This window comes from Gallus gallus, chromosome 5 (genome assembly GCF_016699485.2).
Source record: "Gallus gallus isolate bGalGal1 chromosome 5, bGalGal1.mat.broiler.GRCg7b, whole genome shotgun sequence".
Classification (NCBI taxonomy): Eukaryota; Metazoa; Chordata; class Aves; order Galliformes; family Phasianidae; genus Gallus; species Gallus gallus.
In genome coordinates, this window is record NC_052536.1 from 14297593 (window position 1) to 14318369 (window position 20777).

The 20777-nt window shown below is 45.6% G+C and overlaps 1 protein-coding gene across 1 annotated transcript in view; it reads right to left on the bottom strand.

Annotated features, from left to right (window-relative positions):
* Nucleotides 1–4778: 4778 nt before the first annotated feature.
* The window catches only part of MUC5L (mucin 5 like), a 38300-nt gene continuing 22301 nt past the window's right edge, over nt 4779–20777 (bottom strand). The window contains exons 30-40 of the mRNA XM_046942296.1: nt 11225–20686; nt 10641–10775; nt 10175–10425; nt 9555–9729; nt 8508–8551; nt 7981–8100; nt 7768–7866; nt 7156–7278; nt 6779–6824; nt 6263–6374; nt 4779–6039 (exon numbers count right to left, since the gene is read on the bottom strand). Coding sequence (XP_046798252.1) covers nt 5826–6039; nt 6263–6374; nt 6779–6824; nt 7156–7278; nt 7768–7866; nt 7981–8100; nt 8508–8551; nt 9555–9729; nt 10175–10425; nt 10641–10775; nt 11225–20686 — 10781 coding nt within the window. The 3' untranslated portion in view covers nt 4779–5825. The remainder of the gene's footprint in view (nt 6040–6262; nt 6375–6778; nt 6825–7155; nt 7279–7767; nt 7867–7980; nt 8101–8507; nt 8552–9554; nt 9730–10174; nt 10426–10640; nt 10776–11224; nt 20687–20777) is intronic.

Here is a 20777-nt window from a genome sequence, read left to right on the forward strand (position 1 = left end):
GAAGTAATGGCCTGAAGCAGTGATGGAGCACCTGGTGGGAAGGCAGGGCCAACCCAGGGGAGCTCAGCTGTATGCAGTGCAGCTGAGTGACTGGAAGGGGTGGAGCCAGGATCCACCCCATCTCAGACCACACTTAAGGGTTGGCAGCAGAGGCAAGGGGATCTCTCTGGAGTGTTCTCTATGGACCTGAAGCCTTCTGGAGGTAAGCATCTTTTTTTTCTGTGTCCACAGTTGTTGCGTTTAAACAAACCCTAACTTGCTGCAGTCTAGGACTTTGCTACTCTGCTATTGGTGCTGTGCTTTCCATCATGTTACAGAGGGCAAGTGAGAATTAATTTACCTAAACAAATATTGACCTTCTTGTGATTCTTGTGATGGCTAAAGCTTAGCATTTCATTGCTTATTTGCATTTGCATTTCAATGCTGATTACCCAGTGATGGTATTTAGGAATGTAGTGAGAAGCTGGAGTTGTAGGAGAAATGAGAAGTTATAGTTGCAGTATTCTCTGCCACACTTTTAAGTTGCGGCCCACTGAAGATTTCAACTTGCCTAGGTCTTTTGTAAGCTTGTTCGGAAACTCAGAATGATCTGTTTTCATACTCTAGTTTTTATATGTTAGAAGCATTTTGCCAAATCATGGAATTCCGTTTGTAAGGAAAATAAACTGTATTTAATTGTGTATCATAACATTTGAAGTAAAAGGTGCGTGTAAATTAGAAAAATGAAGTAGTGGAAGCAAGCAGATGGGCTTCAATCTTTGCTACGTCCATGTGTGGGAGAGCTATGAAATTACTGCTCTGTGGACTATTTGAAGATTTCACTTAGAACAGATGCTTTAAAAGATTCAGTGTACTGATCTGGAGTATGAAGCAGACCATGAGCAACATCTGTGATTTTAATGCATTTGTCATTGTAAGTGGATGAGGAATGTTTTGAAGTTATTTCCAGTTCCAAGAATAGTGAGTGGAAGAGCCTACTAAACTGTTACCTTCCACATCTGCGCTGTTTCTTTCTAGATTGGCTTCAGTAATTTGGTGCTTTGTCATGTTTCCATCCCCTTAAAATGCTTAACTTTTTAATGGTAATCAGCTTAATGTTGTAGTATTTCTTTAGAATCAGCTCAGAAAAAGGAATTCCTTTATAAAATGGTATTTATTGCATTTTCAACAAAGTGTGGATCAAGACAATAAGCTTGCCTGTTACCACGACACGTCTTATTTTATTCACTTGTAAGTAAATTGGTGACAATTTCAGCTTAGTTTCAAGGCTGTGGTAACTGAGAGTCCTGAAGATACTTCATAGAGTATCAAGAGGATCATCTGAGCTTGGAGTAAGTGTTCGGGAAACAAAAAGCTCAGCTGGGAATGATAGCAGTTCTGATATCAGCAGGGATGTTTTCACTGAGTTGGGTGGTTTAGGGTTTGTTTCAGGTTCAGGCTTTGTTTCATTGCAGGTCACAGCATGAGAGGCTGTGGGTTGTTTTTTTTTCAGGTGCCTTTTGTTCATCAGGTGAATTTTACTGATTGGTAGCTAACAGCACATAAGCTGCAAGCAGCAGCTAAATGCTGCTAAATGCTTCCTGGGCTCTGCCTTCATGGTGAGTGAATGTTTTGGAAGGATATGACTGGTCTGTGTCTTACTATTGAAACGCTGTGGAAGTGGTAAAATACCTTGAAAAAGAGCTCAGGCCATTGAGCTTTTCTGTAGGTTTCTGTATTGGAGGTGATCCATTACCACGATCTTCAGTGGAGGAAATCAAACAAAGTGAAAGCAGCTGGGAGAGCTTAATTACTTCAATGTGGTGGTATTGTCAGCTGTTGGCAAATAGTGTGACCATAAGGGCTGTTGTACTGTAAGTGGCCACAAGTTTGCTGTGATTTGCTAGATGCTAGAATGCAGCACTTGCTGTTTTTAATAGTTGCTTGTATGTTTTAAGTAGGAATGTTTCTGTGCTGTGTAATGTAAGCTGGGAGGGGGTTGAGGAGAGAGGCAAGGAAGCTTATGCAAAAAAATAAATCTCAATCTCTAATTTCTCTGTATAGGAATAGGCAGTCTGCAGAAAAGAAAGAAATGAAAATTGACTCAAGGTTCATAATATTTTAAGAACTGAAGCTATGACTTTTTTTTTACAAAAATAATGGATGAAATTGTATAATTTCTTATACAGAGATGGTCAGGGTGCTGTGTTTCAGTAATTCCTTCTGGTTTTGTGTAGTTTGAGGCCAGCTCTACGTGCTTTTAAATCCCAAGATCATGAAACTGTCACAGCTCTGTATGATGCTCATTCATCTGGCAAGCTCTTTCACAGAACTACAGTAAGTCTATTTCTGTAAGCTACTGGGCCAGTATTTGGAGACTAGTAAGCCAAATGAATGGCTTATGCTCCTGTTGGCAACATAACCTTTAGGCCTGAGAAAAAGTGTGAGAACAAGAAATACAGAATTGAATGTATTGGTAGCAATGTTCTGGTATAACTTGTGCTGCCTGAGAACAGAATCTCCCCTCTCAGCACACCTGTTCTGTGTAGAGGTAAAAGTAACAATGCAGAAACTCCATGCATCACTGGGAGACAGGTAGGGGACTTGCTGCTTTGAGCGTCTGCTTCAAAAGAAGAGGGGAAGAGGAAAAATGGCAGTGAAATGCAGTGACGAAAGGGATGTTTGGTGTATGTCTTTGTTTTTAAAGGGAAATCAGTTCTTGTACCTTTTTTCTCTGAAGCCCTGAGCAGAAGCAAATCCCAGGGACTCGCACTTCAAGTAAGTAGAATTCAGGAGACACACATGGAGACTTTTTGGAACAAATGCTGTACTGCTACTGCAAGTCCAGGGAATGTCTAAAACAGAAGTAACTATATAGGAAAACATGAAGGCATCCATTTGTTTGATAATCAGGAAGTAACCATTTTTGTTAAAATATGTGTTATTATTTATTATTAGTTAGTATATATTATTAGTTATTATGTACTACATCAAACTCAGAACTTGAAATGGTAAAATGCATGCATGACTTAATATATTTGGAAATTAAACACAGCAGCAAAATATCTTTATGGAACTACAGATGAATAATACTATCAACTACCAACTCTACTGATATTTCACTAAAAATTACCATAGAAAAGCATTTAGCTAGATTAGGAAACAGTAAACCAATTTGTCTTGGCAACTAACTACATTGGACTTGTATGTTAGGGAATGTTAGATGGCAATACGGTGAGACTATGCAGTTAGTGCCATTTATTGATGTTTTAACATAATGACTTTCAGGCAAAATCTTACAGCTCAGTGAGTAGTGTGTCCCACCAGCAAATACTTTGCAGCTTCTATTGTCTGAGCTCACATCAGAACTGCACAAAAATAAAGGTTATGTTCTATAAAAGTCAGCGCATTTGTGGAACTGAAGTACTTGCACACAAGACAAACAAGTTGTCAATGAGTATCTGTAATACCTATGCAGTGTTTGTACCTGTGAGAACAGTTCAGTGTTGCTGAACTAAACCAGGTGAGTTTACACAGACCTTTGCCTTTCACTATGGACTAATCATGTATGTCATGTATGCTTGCTCTGGGCTTTCGAAAATGCAAACTATCAACAACGCTCAGTCAGACAGAAGACTGGGAAGCCTAATAGACTAGAAATAGTTTGAAAAGATTGGATGAAAGTAATTGCACTGTAAACTGAAAAATAACAGCTCAAGTTTATTTTGGTGAATAAAGAACAGTAAATCCCTATTTCTCAATTCTTTCCACAATCCTAAGCAAAATTAGAAAAAGTTGCATGATCCATCAATATCAGGTAAGGAGAAATTCCCCTCTCGTGAGTGGAGGTGCTTTGCAATGCTCCATGTCTACAGCAGAACTAAGGAGATAGTAGAGAAGAAAACAACCGGTAGAGGGCAGCTTGAGGCTTGAACTGCAATGTACTACTACTGTGTTTGTATGGCACTAAAATTAGTTCAGGAAATCCAGCCCAGGAAGAGTTAAGGACACTTTGTAGTTAGTGAGCATAGTACTAAGCACTCAAATCCAGGGATTAGGGAGTTAGGGAGGAAGGAGAAGATGCACACATCTCACTGGCTTCAATATGAAGTCAAAGGCAATGTTGAAAGCATTTTACATTTTGTTAGTGTTGCTGGGTTTTTTCAGCCTGAACTGTGACCTATCAGCTCTGCAGGCATCAGTTTGCTTAACTCAGGTTAATACTGCTATCTCAGTGTTGTAATGTTAGGCCTTGCGCAGCTGGTGAATGTTAGTGCCTCTTACACAGTGAGCCCTCCTGCAGGTGGGAGTGCTGATTATTTGCCCCAAGTACAGTTCTAGATCATAACAGGCTCTCTCTGTTCTGTAGTGCTGTGCCCAAAGCTCTAAATGCTGTGGAAGCTAGAGATGTGGAAATCACATGGAAGCTGGCCAAGGGCTTCACACACTGTGCACTCTGATGGGCTGTCTAATTGTAGCAATACCACCTGGTGTTCAGGGTTGGAGTGGTGAATTTATGGAACTGATGGTGCACAGCCTGTCTGGATTCAGCCTTTGTTCCCTTATGGCATGAATGTGAATCAACGGATCTGAGATGGTGAAGGAAGTGCTGTGTGCACCGCTGCCCTAGCTAGCAATCCTACCTGCAGACCTGCTGTGGGCTGGCCAAACTGTAGCTGTGATATGGAATTCAACAGTAAAACATGAAGCTCCTTACTGGTCAATTCCAGTATGATATCAGGTCATGTCTGTGAAGGGCAACAGGGAGGGTTCTACTGATACCATTCAGGGATTCATTTCTAACTAAGCACATACAAAATGTGTAATCATCAATGACTCCTTAGTTTTTCAGCTAAGCCTTCACATCAGGTTTCAGGTTTTATTTTAGAACTGCTCTGAGCAGTTCAGGTAAATATGATCAACTGCTGTGGGGAAAATGCTGCTGAATTTCTCTCTAGTTTAAATCCATTCAAAAACTTCTAGATAACATAACAAACAAGGGTGTTGTTCAGAAACCATATCCTGAACTTATTTGCAAATACTGTTACAAATTGTGGGCAGGAGAGTTGCTTGGATTTACCTATGTAAATGACTTCATCATAAGTATTCTTTAACTGATTGGGCCTTTCATTTATATATGGACTATTTTCTTCAACTTAAGAAGGGCTGCTTTCTTTGTTTTGGTCTGGGATGTGGAGCAACAGTGAAGAAAGTTCTCTACCTTGTTTTACACTGTCTTCTGGATCTCACTGAACAAACTGCCAGTTAACCCTCCAACTTGGTTTTCTTTTTTTTAAGAAGAAACCCCACCTCTTTGTCACCAAACTTCCCATTATGTAGACAGTGAAAACAAGTATCAGCCACCAAAACTGAAAAATGCTGAAAGTTTTATTGATTGACATAAGAGACAAGATGAACAGGGAAACAGTCTCTTCCCTGTCACCAAGTGATGTCTTTTAAAAGCATTATATCCATAAAAATGCTACGCAATAAAACTTTCTGTAGTCATAAGAGTTGAGTGCAATGTAGCTACTATGTTTTCTGGTTTTGTCTTTGGAGCCATTAAAACTTCTCCCAAAATGTCAGTTTTGTGATCGTACTGATACGTACTGACATTTGCATAATGTACAGAAAGATATTTTACATGGTTACCTCTTTTTTTACTTTGAAAACAGTATCACTTAAATAAAAAATTACACTTAAGGGGTTTTTTTTTTTTTGGCTTTTATAAGTAAGAAAAAAGAAAAGGTAATAACAAACAAATATCAGTTAAAGAAGGAGCAGAGGTTATTTTGAGGAAGATAGGGCTCCAGCTTTCCTAGGGCCTATTTTTGTTTTTGCAACGATCATGTCCATCTTTGGCTGATTTCTGCTTGGTAATCATCTGCTTCAAGGGTTTGTGGGTTGCATGCATTTATACACTGGCATTGATCCACATAGACATAGCTATAATTTATGCTTGTTCCATTTTGGCAGTTCAGGGTCACATCTCTTCTGTGGCTGCTGAGCTCTTGGCAGCAGGTACAGTCATGTTGCATCTGGTTTGCTTTAAGAGAATACCTGCATTCCACCAGAAAAAAAAAAAAAAGACTTTCTCATTAAACATCAACAAATAGGAGCATCATGTGAATGTGATTTTAATATAAAAAGAGTGAAACTCTTCTTGCTTCCTTTGAGTCTCATTCTATTCAAGAGACTCAAACATGTTAGTTTTGCTGCTGTTCTGTGATTAAGTTAAGAGAGATCACAAATATAAACAAAGCTGAAGAGATTTTCAACTTACATGGAAGAGCCAGGACAAGTCCCTTCACAATATGTCAACTCAACAGCTTCAGAAGATTCACAGTCTTCGTGTTGAATTATAGTTTTTGTGCTGTAAGCTTTGCAGTTAGTAGCTTCAAAAGAATGGGGGGGGGGGGGAAAAACATGGTTCAAATCTCTAGTTCAGAACTGAACACTAAAACAATTTTGAAGTGCACGATGTCTCATTACTGAGACTATGTACACTAGGCAACAGTAGATGGTACTGTATACTGCAGCTGGAGATTTCAAGTGTTTTTTTTTTATCGTGGATGTACAGTGTGTTTGGAAGATACAAGCTGAGGACTGAGTGCTGGGGGTTTGATTTGTGGTATTCGCTGTCCAGGAAATTCACTTTTTCCTTTTGAAGCAATGGTTTAGAAAAGGTTACTGATAAGTGAAAGCTAGGTCAGCGAAAAATCTTTCTTTCCACTCAAATACAGACAGAAGTTGAATATAATTATCTGTAAAAGGAAAATGCTAGCTTGGTATTACTTACGTTTACATATCTTGCAGCAGCCATCAGGAGTAGTCTCTGCTTCATCCTTTGCAGAAATGAAGAAGGATTTGTATTAAAGTACAGGTGACAATACTGAGCATTACTAACACTCAGCAGAAGGCTTCTCTGTGATGAACACTGAATGAAACCACGGATGCCTTACTGGCTGATTAATCACCACAGAAATCTTGAATCATTGTAAGCTCACATAAAAATACTAAGCTTCTCTTTGATACTGTTGTTACAGCAACAGTATTTTCATTCTTAAAACATTCCTGCAACTTCAATCAAAATAACTTGTTGCATTCTTCCTTACATTCTTGCCCCCTTGTTCTTCTACAGTGCATTCAGTAAATGCTGAAGTGATAAAAACTTACAGGATCGCACTCCAGTGAACCGTAGTCGGGACATACTTTTTTACTTTGAACTGCAACATATTGATCTTCAATTATTTCACACTTGTACTGGCTGCAGAGATCAATTGGCAGAGTCTTACCAACCTAAGATTTTAAGAGAAGAAAAAATATATACTTTTTCCATTGTAATCAGATACTGTATGGTTACTTCAAAAATGTTTAAGTTCTCACACCTCAAAGATTTTTAGATGAATTTGGAGTTGTTTCATGTGGCAAATGGGAAAAGCCTAATTTTGCAAACTATGGCTGTCCTGAAAGTTCGTATCATAGATCTTGGGGCCAGATTCTTTCCGGGGGTGTGCAGCAATAGAACAAGGGGCAATGTGCACAAACTGGAACACAGGAAGTTCCATACACACACAGGGAAGAACTTATTTATTGTGAGAGTGGCAGAGCACTGGAACAGGCTGCCCGGAGAGTCGTCTTCTCTAGAGAATTTTCAAATAAGTCTTCAGTTCAGAAACTTACATTTTTAGTTTGTATTAGTGTTGTTTTCAGAGTAACTTCAGTGTTAAATAAATTCTGACTGGGAAGGGATAGATTGGCTGGTGGGAGAAGGAAAAGATTACTTACTTCGAGCACATAAACAGTGTTGTTACTTAGCTGAATTCTGCATGCTACTTCAATACACCTCCCACAGCACTCTCCATCCTCAATCTTGTATTCGGAACCCTACTCGCAAGAGATTAAAGAGAAAGTACGTTGAGTTGATGATGGAGGGTTCCGATCTTACAAGAATACTACTGTTTGAGGGCCAATAGGGCATCCCACTGAATCTCAGCTCACCAGTGGGCAAGATGATTCACATTTAAGTGCTTCACACTTCACAATGTTTTTCTTAGTCAATGGATCTTTCTCAGAACTGCAGGTACAATTTCTACATGAATCAATTACAGATGTTCCATTCTGGAAAATGGGAAAGAAAAAATAACGTTTGTTTATGAAGTGTCTTTATAACACACAGGCAAAGGTGAAAGACTTATATACTATTAAGTTTTCTGAAGTGCAAGTGAGCAAAAAATCTGGCTTCATTTTTGAAGGTTCATAGGATTATTTCAAGCAACATTTGAGCTTTAACAATACATCAGCTCCTTTAGGAAAAAAAAAAAATTAATTCCACAAATACAAGGTGGCCTTTTTTAGAAAGTACATCACTACAAATGGTTCACTCTGGTTTTAAGCTTCTTGAGGAACAGAGGTTAGGGTTATAAATTGACATGGATTGGGAAAAGAATTTTACAAAGGGCTTTTGTGGTAGAAAGGGTGTACATTCAATTTCTAGTAAAAAGCCACTGTAAGTATGCCATGCTCACCATATATGTTTTACCATTAATCACACAGCTGTGGGAACTTTCCCCTGAAAAACAACCAAAATAAAAGTCAGCAAACTCAAACTGTGAGAATACATAAATAGTTAAGACGTTATCAACACTTATTCATAGCGTAGAGATTATGGAAAATTTGAATTCAAGCTCTCAGTGTGCACAAACCAGTATAGCTGGATGTTAAAGAATGCATCTTTTAATTAGCTAGAACAGTTGAGCAGAAATGGCACCAAACTTGAGCTAAACACACACAGAAAAAAATCCCTTTCTTGCCCTTTCCATATAGGTTCATTTCAAATTAAATGAGTTGTTTTCTGTTTGAACGCTTAAAGACTGGTAGCCTTCAAAGATGCCTTTGTATGTTGATACCTTATGACCTCTCAGAATGGAGCTTGGATGCGAAATCAAGTGGAAAAGTGGTATTTTTTTTACTGTAGAAATACAGTTTGATGACATGGCAGGTTCCATTCGTGGCTTTCACAGAATTACTTCAGACTTCATAGTTCCTTGGTTTTTGATTGTCCTCTTTCAGGCTTACTTTGTAGCTACTTATATTTTTGATTCTTTTATTTAAAAAAAAATATATATATAAGTAAACATATATGACCAATAGATTATACATTTTATTAGTATTCTACAATACCATAGACTAATTATTATTTTCTGTACATCATCAATTCAGTTTCTAGTTATGATTTACTTTGTTGCTTCATATTACCTGCTTTTGTAGTGAACTACGAAGATTTCTGGACTGACTCATGTTAAATGTGCTTCAATATTATGTTATATCAAGTACTTGAAGGCTCAGAATATTATCCTGCTCTCTGAGCAGATATTGAAAATAATGTTTTGTTTTTAGCTGAACTCGTGTTGCATATTTAGCTAGAAACTGATGTTCTCACTAAGTGAGAACAATTTAAAGAAGGTTTTGCTGTTATCATGATGGATGCAGGATCTGCTCAGATATTAACAGAAGCACACAGGTAACTTCCTACAGTGTAGCCTGGTGTAGACATTGGTATTTTTAGTACTTACGGCATTCAAGTTCAGGACAGCACAGGTCTTTTACTGGTACTACAGGCAAGGCAATAAATCCTGGGTCACAAACTATTTCCCGAGGTGTTTGGCATAGGAGTGGCCAACATTGCGCTGTACCAGTGAGTGGATCACAGACACACTCCTGGCACGGACTTGTCCATTTCTCTCCAGGCTGGAAATACATAAATGATTTATTCGGATGTGCCCTTTCACTCTAGTTATTCCAGGCCAACTTGACTTAGACTCTCATGCTTAGTAAGGATTCCAGTTTAAAGTTTTGGTACCATATGATTTCCAACCTTAAGAGCAGGCAAGCTGGGAACAATAAAATAACTGTCTTCTGTGTAGAAAAAAAAAAAGCGGGGGGGCATTAAAACATTTTCAGAGCTAGTCCACTTGTTTTAGTGTATTAGTGTATTTAGTGTATTAGTGGACTTTTCTATCTCTAGATGCATTAAAAGCCTGATGGTGCAAGATTGAATTACGTTGTATCAGGATATTCTACCGTGACCAACTTTGTTATTGAAATACATGCAAGTTGATTTGAACTGAGGATAGAGAATAGAAATTGGGCTATTTTTGCAATGGTAATATATTAAAATGAAGAAGGGAATCACCTTTCGTGGAGGATTGACATCAGTACAGTTTCTTTCTAGTAAAGTTGTGGGAGATGTTGCTGTGGTTGATGAAATAGAAGAAGATATATGTTCTGTGGATGAGGAGGCTTGTGTTGTAGTCTCTGAAGACGCCGAAGTTAAAGGAGTTGTTGAAGGACATGGCCCCTGAAATGGGGCAATTTCACATTCATTGCTGCAAAGTGCATAAAAATTACATCCAGCCTTATCTGTTCTGTTGTATACAACTTCGCCTGTAGAGAAAAAATGATAGAAAAGTTAAAAAAACAATGAAAATACTATGAAAACACGAAACAACATAAAATATTGTGAAAACATGAAGCGTATTACTCTGTTAAAATGATTAATCCATTTAATACGATTTCCAGTGATTGTCTGTAATTGAATACATTATTAAGGGATCATACTACTTATGACAATTATTACAACCATTAAGTACGAAGCTTACCGGGAGAAAACAAACCACCAGACACGTGACAAAAACATGGAGTCGTTCCACTTGCCACTGTTGTGGAAGGTGTGGTGAGGGAGGAACTGGAGAATGCAGAAGTGCTTGTAATGTGGCTTGGCTGTGAAGTACCAGCTGTTGAGAACAAAACAGCTTTATTCAAAGGAAAGCATTTGGATCTTGAAATTGTTGCGTATTACATGAGTCTGATCAGAATCCAGGCAAACCAAACCAATGTTTGGTTGCATCTGAGTATTTGACCCACTTACTATGGTAAGTAGAGACTGTGTAAATCTTATTCCTCTGTACCATGTAACATTTGGGAATTTGCAAACATTAGGACTTCCGGTATTAATATATTGTAAGGTTTCAGAGTCACCAATGTCACCTTCATGGTCAGGGTAATAAAAATGAAATCATGGAATCTGCTAAGAGGTGTAGGATGAGCACAGTGGCTGATAAAAGGAAAGTTCTTTCTGTTAAAAGAAGCAAGAGTAATAGTACAAATCGCAGAAGAAAACAGTAGCAATGATATTCAAACACACTAAAAGAAAAAACAGCTTTCTCTTTAGATGATGACCTACCAGAACGGCTTGAAGTAGGGGACTGTGCTGTAGTCTGTTTTACTACAGTGGAGATTGATGTAGGAGTGAGTATAGTTGAAGAGCTGGGCAGTGAGCTGGCAGATGAAGGGATAGTGAATACTGTCACAGAGGGTGATATTTTGGTAGTGCTGGCATTGTTGGTACGGGTACTTGCAATTGCAGTTGAATGTCCTGTCAAAATAGGAGAAACCCTGGTAGTGGCAGAGCTGCTGGCAGCTGCAGTAGTCTGTGTAGGTGCGAGGATAGTGGTGGCTGTGCTTTCTGTAACAGGACTGGTCACGGGGCTACTGGCACTGCTGGTAGATACAGTGCTCTGTAAAATTGTGGATGCGATGGTGCTCGTTCCTTCTGTTGAAACGGGAACAGACTTGGTTGTACTTCCAGCTGTGGTTGTGGTTGGGCCTGTTGTCGGAGGGCTGGTGGTCTTGGTGACTACCGTGGTGCTTGTGGTGGTGGTCTCGGAAAGCGTGGAGCCAGCAGAGACAGTAGGTATTGTTGTAGTCGGTAGTCCAGTTGTCGGCGTTGCTGTAGTGGTGCCAATTGTGGTGCTTGGCGTGGTGCCGGGCGTTGTTAATGTTGTCAAGCAGTGCTGGTGGTCACAGCACAGCACACTGACCTGGTAGTTGAAGCACATGGGGTACTTGCTGTTCTGATCCTTGTTTCTGCACTCAAGTCCAACATCGAGGCTGCACTTGAGTTTCTGGTCCAAACTCTGCAGGCTCCTGTCAGGGTAGTTTTCAGCACGGCACCTGATGTCCTGTGGCTGGGAGCACAGGTCATAACCAGCGGCACGGATATTTGCAAAGGTCTCAAAGTCTCCACCCTGGCTACCAGCGCTTGGAAAATCTACATCAAACCACTGTGTCCAGGCACAGCGTGGCTGGCAGGTGCTCGTGGGGGGGGAGGAGGTGGTGAAAGTAGTGGTGGGGGAGCTGGTCACTATGGGTGTGGTGGTGACAATGGTGGTTGTGCTCCCTATCACTGGAGGAGTGGTCTTGCTGGTGCTGGCACTGCTGGTCAGTGTGGTGGTCCCTGCACTTGTGGATGCAATGGTGGTCGTACTTTCTGTTGGAGGGGGTGAGGTCTTGGTGGTGCTGACACTGCTGGTAGGTGTGGTAATCCCTGCACTTGTGGATGTGATGGTGCTCGTTCCTTCTGTTGAAACGGGAACAGACTTGGTTGTACTTCCAGCTGTGGTTGTGGTTGGGCCTGTTGTCGGAGGGCTGGTGGTCTTGGTGAGTACCGTGGTGCTTGTGGTGGTGGTCTCGGAAAGCGTGGAGCCAGTAGAGACAGTAGGTATTGTTGTAGTCGGTAGTCCAGTTGTCGGCGTTGCTGTAGTGGTGCCAGTTGTGGTGCTTGGCGTGGTGCCGGGCGTTGTTAATGTTGTCAAGCAGTGCTGGTGGTCACAGCACAGCACACTGACCTGGTAGTTGAAGCACATGGGGTACTTGCTGTTCTGATCCTTGTTTCTGCACTCAAGTCCAACATCGAGGCTGCACTTGAGTTTCTGGTCCAAACTCTGCAGGCTCCTGTCAGGGTAGTTTTCAGCACGGCACCTGATGTCCTGTGGCTGGGAGCACAGGTCATAACCAGCGGCACGGATATTTGCAAAGGTCTCAAAGTCTCCACCCTGGCTACCAGCGCTTGGGAAATCTACATCAAACCACTGTGTCCAGGCACAGCGTGGCTGGCAGGTGCTTGTGGGGGGGGAGGAGGTGGTGAAAGTAGTGGTGGGGGAGCTGGTCACTATGGGTGTGGTGGTGACAATGGTGGTTGTGCTCCCTATCACTGGAGGAGTGGTCTTGCTGGTGCTGGCACTGCTGGTCGGTGTGGTGGTCCCTGCACTTGTGGATGCGATGGTGCTCGTTCCTCCTGTTGAAACGGGAACAGACTTGGTTGTACTTCCAGCTGTGGTTGTGCTTGGGCCTGTTGTCAGAGGGCTGGTGGTCTTGGTGACTTCCGTGGTGCTTGTGGTGGTGGTCTCGGAAAGCGTGGAGACAGAAGAGACAGTAGCAGGTTTTGTTGTAGTCTGGGTTTGTCCAGTACTGGGCGGCGTTGCTGGAGTGGTGCTAGTTGAGGAGAAGGTGGTGACAGTACTGGTGGGGGAGCTGGTCACTGAGGATGTGGCGGTGACAATGGTGGTTGTGCTTTCTGTCACAGGAGGAGTGGTCTTGGTGGTGCTGGCACTGCTGGTCGGTGTGGTGGTCCCTGCGCTTGTGGATGCAATGATGGTCGTACTTTCTGTTGGAGGGGGTGAGGTCTTGGTGGTGCTGACACTGCTGGTAGGTGTGGTAATCCCTGCACTTGTGGATGTGATGGTGCTCGTTCCTTCTGTTGAAACGGGAACAGACTTGGTTGTACTTCCACCTGTGGTTGTGGTTGGGCCTGTTGTCAGAGGGCTGGTGGTCTTGGTGACTACCGTGGTGCTTGTGGTGGTGGTCTCGGAAAGCGTGGAGACAGAAGAGACAGTAGCAGGTTTTGTTGTAGTCTGGGTTTGTCCAGTACTGGGCGGCGTTGCTGGAGTGGTGCTAGTTGAGGAGAAGGTGGTGACAGTACTGGTGGGGGAGCTGGTCACTGAGGATGTGGCGGTGACAATGGTGGTTGTGCTTTCTGTCACAGGAGGAGTGGTCTTGGTGGTGCTGGCACTGCTGGTCGGTGTGGTGGTCCCTGCGCTTGTGGATGCAATGATGGTCGTACTTTCTGTTGGAGGGGGTGAGGTCTTGGTGGTGCTGACACTGCTGGTAGGTGTGGTAATCCCTGCACTTGTGGATGTGATGGTGCTCGTTCCTTCTGTTGAAACGGGAACAGACTTGGTTGTACTTCCACCTGTGGTTGTGGTTGGGCCTGTTGTCAGAGGGCTGGTGGTCTTGGTGACTACCGTGGTGCTTGTGGTGGTGGTCTCGGAAAGCGTGGAGCCAGCAGAGACAGTAGGTATTGTTGTAGTCGGTAGTCCAGTTGTCGGCGTTGCTGTAGTGGTGCCAATTGTGGTGCTTGGCGTGGTGCCGGGCGTTGTTAATGTTGTCAAGCAGTGCTGGTGGTCACAGCACAGCACACTGACCTGGTAGTTGAAGCACATGGGGTACTTGCTGTTCTGATCCTTGTTTCTGCACTCAAGTCCAACATCGAGGCTGCACTTGAGTTTCTGGTCCAAACTCTGCAGGCTCCTGTCAGGGTAGTTTTCAGCACGGCACCTGATGTCCTGTGGCTGGGAGCACAGGTCATAACCAGCGGCACGGATATTTGCAAAGGTCTCAAAGTCTCCACCCTGGCTACCAGCGCTTGGGAAATCTACATCAAACCACTGTGTCCAGGCACAGCGTGGCTGGCAGGTGCTTGTGGGGGGGGAGGAGGTGGTGAAAGTAGTGGTGGGGGAGCTGGTCACTATGGGTGTGGTGGTGACAATGGTGGTTGTGCTCCCTATCACTGGAGGAGTGGTCTTGCTGGTGCTGGCACTGCTGGTCGGTGTGGTGGTCCCTGCACTTGTGGATGCAATGGTGGTCGTACCTTTTGTTGGAGGGGGTGAGGTCTTGGTGGTGCTGGCACTGCTGGTAGGTACCGTGCTCTGTAAAATTGTGGATGTGATGGTGCTCGTTCCTCCTGTTGAAACGGGAACAGACTTGGTTGTACTTCCAGCTGTGGTTGTGGTTGGGCCTGTTGTCGGAGGGCTGGTGGTCTTGGTGAGTACCGTGGTGCTTGTGGTGGTGGTCTCGGAAAGCGTGGAGACAGAAGAGACAGTAGGAGGTTTTGCTGTAGTCTGGGTTTGTCCAGTACTGGGCGGCGTTGCTGGAGTGGTGCTAGTTGAGGAGAAGGTGGTGACAGTACTGGTGGGGGAGCTGGTCACTGAGGATGTGGCGGTGACAATGGTGGTTGTGCTTTCTGTCACAGGAGGAGTGGTCTTGGTGGTGCTGGCACTGCTGGTCGGTGTGGTGGTCCCTGCGCTTGTGGATGCAATGATGGTCGTACTTTCTGTTGGAGGGGGTGAGGTCTTGGTGGTGCTGACACTGCTGGTAGGTGTGGTAATCCCTGCACTTGTGGATGTGATGGTGCTCGTTCCTTCTGTTGAAACGGGAACAGACTTGGTTGTACTTCCAGCTGTGGTTGTGGTTGGGCCTGTTGTCAGAGGGCTGGTGGTCTTGGTGACTACCGTGGTGCTTGTGGTGGTGGTCTCAGAAAGCGTGGAGCCAGCAGAGACAGTAGGTATTGTTGTAGTCGGTAGTCCAGTTGTCGGCGTTGCTGTAGTGGTGCCAGTTGTGGTGCTTGGCGTGGTGCCGGGCGTTGTTAATGTTGTCAAGCAGTGCTGGTGGTCACAGCACAGCACACTGACCTGGTAGTTGAAGCACATGGGGTACTTGCTGTTCTGATCCTTGTTTCTGCACTCAAGTCCAACATCGAGGCTGCACTTGAGTTTCTGGTCCAAACTCTGCAGGCTCCTGTCAGGGTAGTTTTCAGCACGGCACCTGATGTCCTGTGGCTGGGAGCACAGGTCATAACCAGCGGCACGGATATTTGCAAAGGTCTCAAAGTCTCCACCCTGGCTACCAGCGCTTGGGAAATCTACATCAAACCACTGTGTCCAGGCACAGCGTGGCTGGCAGGTGCTTGTGGGGGGGGAGGAGGTGGTGAAAGTAGTGGTGGGGGAGCTGGTCACTATGGGTGTGGTGGTGACAATGGTGGTTGTGCTCCCTATCACTGGAGGAGTGGTCTTGCTGGTGCTGGCACTGCTGGTCGGTGTGGTGGTCCCTGCACTTGTGGATGCAATGGTGGTCGTACCTTTTGTTGGAGGGGGTGAGGTCTTGGTGGTGCTGACACTGCTGGTAGGTACCGTGCTCTGTAAAATTGTGGATGTGATGGTGCTCGTTCCTCCTGTTGAAACGGGAACAGACTTGGTTGTACTTCCAGCTGTGGTTGTGGTTGGGCCTGTTGTCGGAGGGCTGGTGGTCTTGGTGAGTACCGTGGTGCTTGTGGTGGTGGTCTCGGAAAGCGTGGAGACAGAAGAGACAGTAGCAGGTTTTGTTGTAGTCTGGGTTTGTCCAGTACTGGGCGGCGTTGCTGGAGTGGTGCTAGTTGAGGAGAAGGTGGTGACAGTACTGGTGGGGGAGCTGGTCACTGAGGATGTGGCGGTGACAATGGTGGTTGTGCTTTCTGTCACAGGAGGAGTGGTCTTGGTGGTGCTGGCACTGCTGGTCGGTGTGGTGGTCCCTGCGCTTGTGGATGCAATGATGGTCGTACTTTCTGTTGGAGGGGGTGAGGTCTTGGTGGTGCTGACACTGCTGGTAGGTGTGGTAATCCCTGCACTTGTGGATGTGATGGTGCTCGTTCCTTCTGTTGAAACGGGAACAGACTTGGTTGTACTTCCAGCTGTGGTTGTGGTTGGGCCTGTTGTCGGAGGGCTGGTGGTCTTGGTGACTACCGTGGTGCTTGTGGTGGTGGTCTCGGAAAGCGTGGAGCCAGCAGAGACAGTAGGTATTGTTGTAGTCGGTAGTCCAGTTGTCGGCGTTGCTGTAGTGGTGCCAGTTGTGGTGCTTGGCGTGGTGCCGGGCGTTGTTAATGTTGTCAAGCAGTGCTGGTGGTCACAGCACAGCACACTGACCTGGTAGTTGAAGCACATGGGGTACTTGCTGTTCTGATCCTTGTTTCTGCACTCAAGTCCAACATCGAGGCTGCACTTGAGTTTCTGGTCCAAACTCTGCAGGCTCCTGTCAGGGTAGTTTTCAGCACGGCACCTGATGTCCTGTGGCTGGGAGCACAGGTCATAACCAGCGGCACGGATATTTGCAAAGGTCTCAAAGTCTCCACCCTGGCTACCAGCGCTTGGGAAATCTACATCAAACCACTGTGTCCAGGCACAGCGTGGCTGGCAGGTGCTTGTGGGGGGGGAGGAGGTGGTGAAAGTAGTGGTGGGGGAGCTGGTCACTATGGGTGTGGTGGTGACAATGGTGGTTGTGCTCCCTATCACTGGAGGAGTGGTCTTGCTGGTGCTGGCACTGCTGGTCGGTGTGGTGGTCCCTGCACTTGTGGATGCAATGGTGGTCGTACCTTTTGTTGGAGGGGGTGAGGTCTTGGTGGTGCTGGCACTGCTGGTAGGTACCGTGCTCTGTAAAATTGTGGATGTGATGGTGCTCGTTCCTCCTGTTGAAACGGGAACAGACTTGGTTGTACTTCCAGCTGTGGTTGTGGTTGGGCCTGTTGTCGGAGGGCTGGTGGTCTTGGTGAGTACCGTGGTGCTTGTGGTGGTGGTCTCGGAAAGCGTGGAGACAGAAGAGACAGTAGGAGGTTTTGCTGTAGTCTGGGTTTGTCCAGTACTGGGCGGCGTTGCTGGAGTGGTGCTAGTTGAGGAGAAGGTGGTGACAGTACTGGTGGGGGAGCTGGTCACTGAGGATGTGGCGGTGACAATGGTGGTTGTGCTTTCTGTCACAGGAGGAGTGGTCTTGGTGGTGCTGGCACTGCTGGTCGGTGTGGTGGTCCCTGCGCTTGTGGATGCAATGATGGTCGTACTTTCTGTTGGAGGGGGTGAGGTCTTGGTGGTGCTGACACTGCTGGTAGGTGTGGTAATCCCTGCACTTGTGGATGTGATGGTGCTCGTTCCTTCTGTTGAAACGGGAACAGACTTGGTTGTACTTCCAGCTGTGGTTGTGGTTGGGCCTGTTGTCGGAGGGCTGGTGGTCTTGGTGACTACCGTGGTGCTTGTGGTGGTGGTCTCGGAAAGCGTGGAGCCAGCAGAGACAGTAGGTATTGTTGTAGTCGGTAGTCCAGTTGTCGGCGTTGCTGTAGTGGTGCCAGTTGTGGTGCTTGTCGTGGTGCCGGGCGTTGTTAATGTTGTCAAGCAGTGCTGGTGGTCACAGCACAGCACACTGACCTGGTAGTTGAAGCACATGGGGTACTTGCTGTTCTGATCCTTGTTTCTGCACTCAAGTCCAACATCGAGGCTGCACTTGAGTTTCTGGTCCAAACTCTGCAGGCTCCTGTCAGGGTAGTTTTCAGCACGGCACCTGATGTCCTGTGGCTGGGAGCACAGGTCATAACCAGCGGCACGGATATTTGCAAAGGTCTCAAAGTCTCCACCCTGGCTACCAGCGCTTGGAAAATCTACATCAAACCACTGTGTCCAGGCACAGCGTGGCTGGCAGGTGCTCGTGGGGGGGGAGGAGGTGGTGAAAGTAGTGGTGGGGGAGCTGGTCACTATGGGTGTGGTGGTGACAATGGTGGTTGTGCTCCCTATCACTGGAGGAGTGGTCTTGCTGGTGCTGGCACTGCTGGTCGGTGTGGTGGTCCCTGCACTTGTGGATGCGATGGTGGTCGTACCTTCTGTTGGAGGGGGTGAGGTCTTGGTGGTGCTGGCACTGCTGGTAGGTACCGTGCTCTGTAAAATTGTGGATGCGATGGTGCTCGTTCCTCCTGTTGAAACGGGAACAGACTTGGTTGTACTTCCAGCTGTGGTTGTGGTTGGGCCTGTTGTCGGAGGGCTGGTGGTCTTGGTGAGTACCGTGGTGCTTGTGGTGGTGGTCTCGGAAAGCGTGGAGACAGAAGAGACAGTAGGAGGTTTTGCTGTAGTCTGGGTTTGTCCAGTACTGGGCGGCGTTGCTGGAGTGGTGCTAGTTGAGGAGAAGGTGGTGACAGTACTGGTGGGGGAGCTGGTCACTGAGGATGTGGCGGTGACAATGGTGGTTGTGCTTTCTGTCACAGGAGGAGTGGTCTTGGTGGTGCTGGCACTGCTGGTCGGTGTGGTGGTCCCTGCGCTTGTGGATGCAATGATGGTCGTACTTTCTGTTGGAGGGGGTGAGGTCTTGGTGGTGCTGACACTGCTGGTAGGTGTGGTAATCCCTGCACTTGTGGATGTGATGGTGCTCGTTCCTTCTGTTGAAACGGGAACAGACTTGGTTGTACTTCCAGCTGTGGTTGTGGTTGGGCCTGTTGTCAGAGGGCTGGTGGTCTTGGTGACTACCGTGGTGCTTGTGGTGGTGGTCTCAGAAAGCGTGGAGCCAGCAGAGACAGTAGGTATTGTTGTAGTCGGTAGTCCAGTTGTCGGCGTTGCAGTAGTGGTGCCAGTTGTGGTGCTTGTCGTGGTGCCGGGCGTTGTTAATGTTGTCAAGCAGTGCTGGTGGTCACAGCACAGCACACTGACCTGGTAGTTGAAGCACATGGGGTACTTGCTGTTCTGATCCTTGTTTCTGCACTCAAGTCCAACATCGAGGCTGCACTTGAGTTTCTGGTCCAAACTCTGCAGGCTCCTGTCAGGGTAGTTTTCAGCACGGCACCTGATGTCCTGTGGCTGGGAGCACAGGTCATAACCAGCGGCACGGATATTTGCAAAGGTCTCAAAGTCTCCACCCTGGCTACCAGCGCTTGGGAAATCTACATCAAACCACTGTGTCCAGGCACAGCGTGGCTGGCAGGTGCTTGTGGGGGGGGAGGAGGTGGTGAAAGTAGTGGTGGGGGAGCTGGTCACTATGGGTGTGGTGGTGACAATGGTGGTTGTGCTCCCTATCACTGGAGGAGTGGTCTTGCTGGTGCTGGCACTGCTGGTCGGTGTGGTGGTCCCTGCACTTGTGGATGCGATGGTGCTCGTTCCTTCTGTTGAAACGGGAACAGACTTGGTTGTACTTCCAGCTGTGGTTGTGGTTGGGCCTGTTGTCAGAGGGCTGGTGGTCTTGGTGAGTACCGTGGTGCTTGTGGTGGTGGTCTCGGAAAGCGTGGAGACAGAAGAGACAGTAGGAGGTTTTGCTGTAGTCTGGGTTTGTCCAGTACTGGGCGGCGTTGCTGGAGTGGTGCTAGTTGAGGAGAAGGTGGTGACAGTACTGGTGGGGGAGCTGGTCACTGAGGATGTGGCGGTGACAATGGTGGTTGTGCTTTCTGTCACAGGAGGAGTGGTCTTGGTGGTGCTGGCACTGCTGGTCGGTGTGGTGGCCCCTGCACTTGTGGATCCAGTAGTGGTCATACTTTCTTTTGGAAGGACTGACGTTGTAGTGGTTGCTGCACTGCCAATAGTTGTTGATATTGTCGTCGTTTGTTTTTCTTGTGGTTCGGGTCCTTCTTTTGTTGTTGATGGTTTAGGCTTTGTCTGTATTGTAATTGCTGTTGTTTCTGTAGTTGTGGATGTAGTTTGTTCTGTTTGGCTTGGTGTAGTTTTTGAGCATGATTTATAATTACAGCATAATACTCTGATTTCGTAATTGTAGCATTTTTTGTCATCTTGGTCTTCGTTATTGCATTTCACTTCATTGGTTTTATTGCATTGTATCGTTTGGTTTAGATAGTTTATTGTCTTATCTGAGCGTTCATTTACTCTGCATTCAATTATGCTCGTGTTATTACAAGTGTTTATTCCTTTTCCTGCAATATTTTGAATTGTTTCCTTTTCATTTTCAAGCTGTGTCCCATCATACCATTGTGACCACTCACATACATACTTCACGCATACAGTTTGTGCTGGTGTTGTGGTTTCTGTAATTGAAAGGAAGAAAGACAAGTTTTGTTTTCTACTACTATGGAAAATGTCAGAAAAGAAGTAATCACCTTCCATGCTTTTATTGCT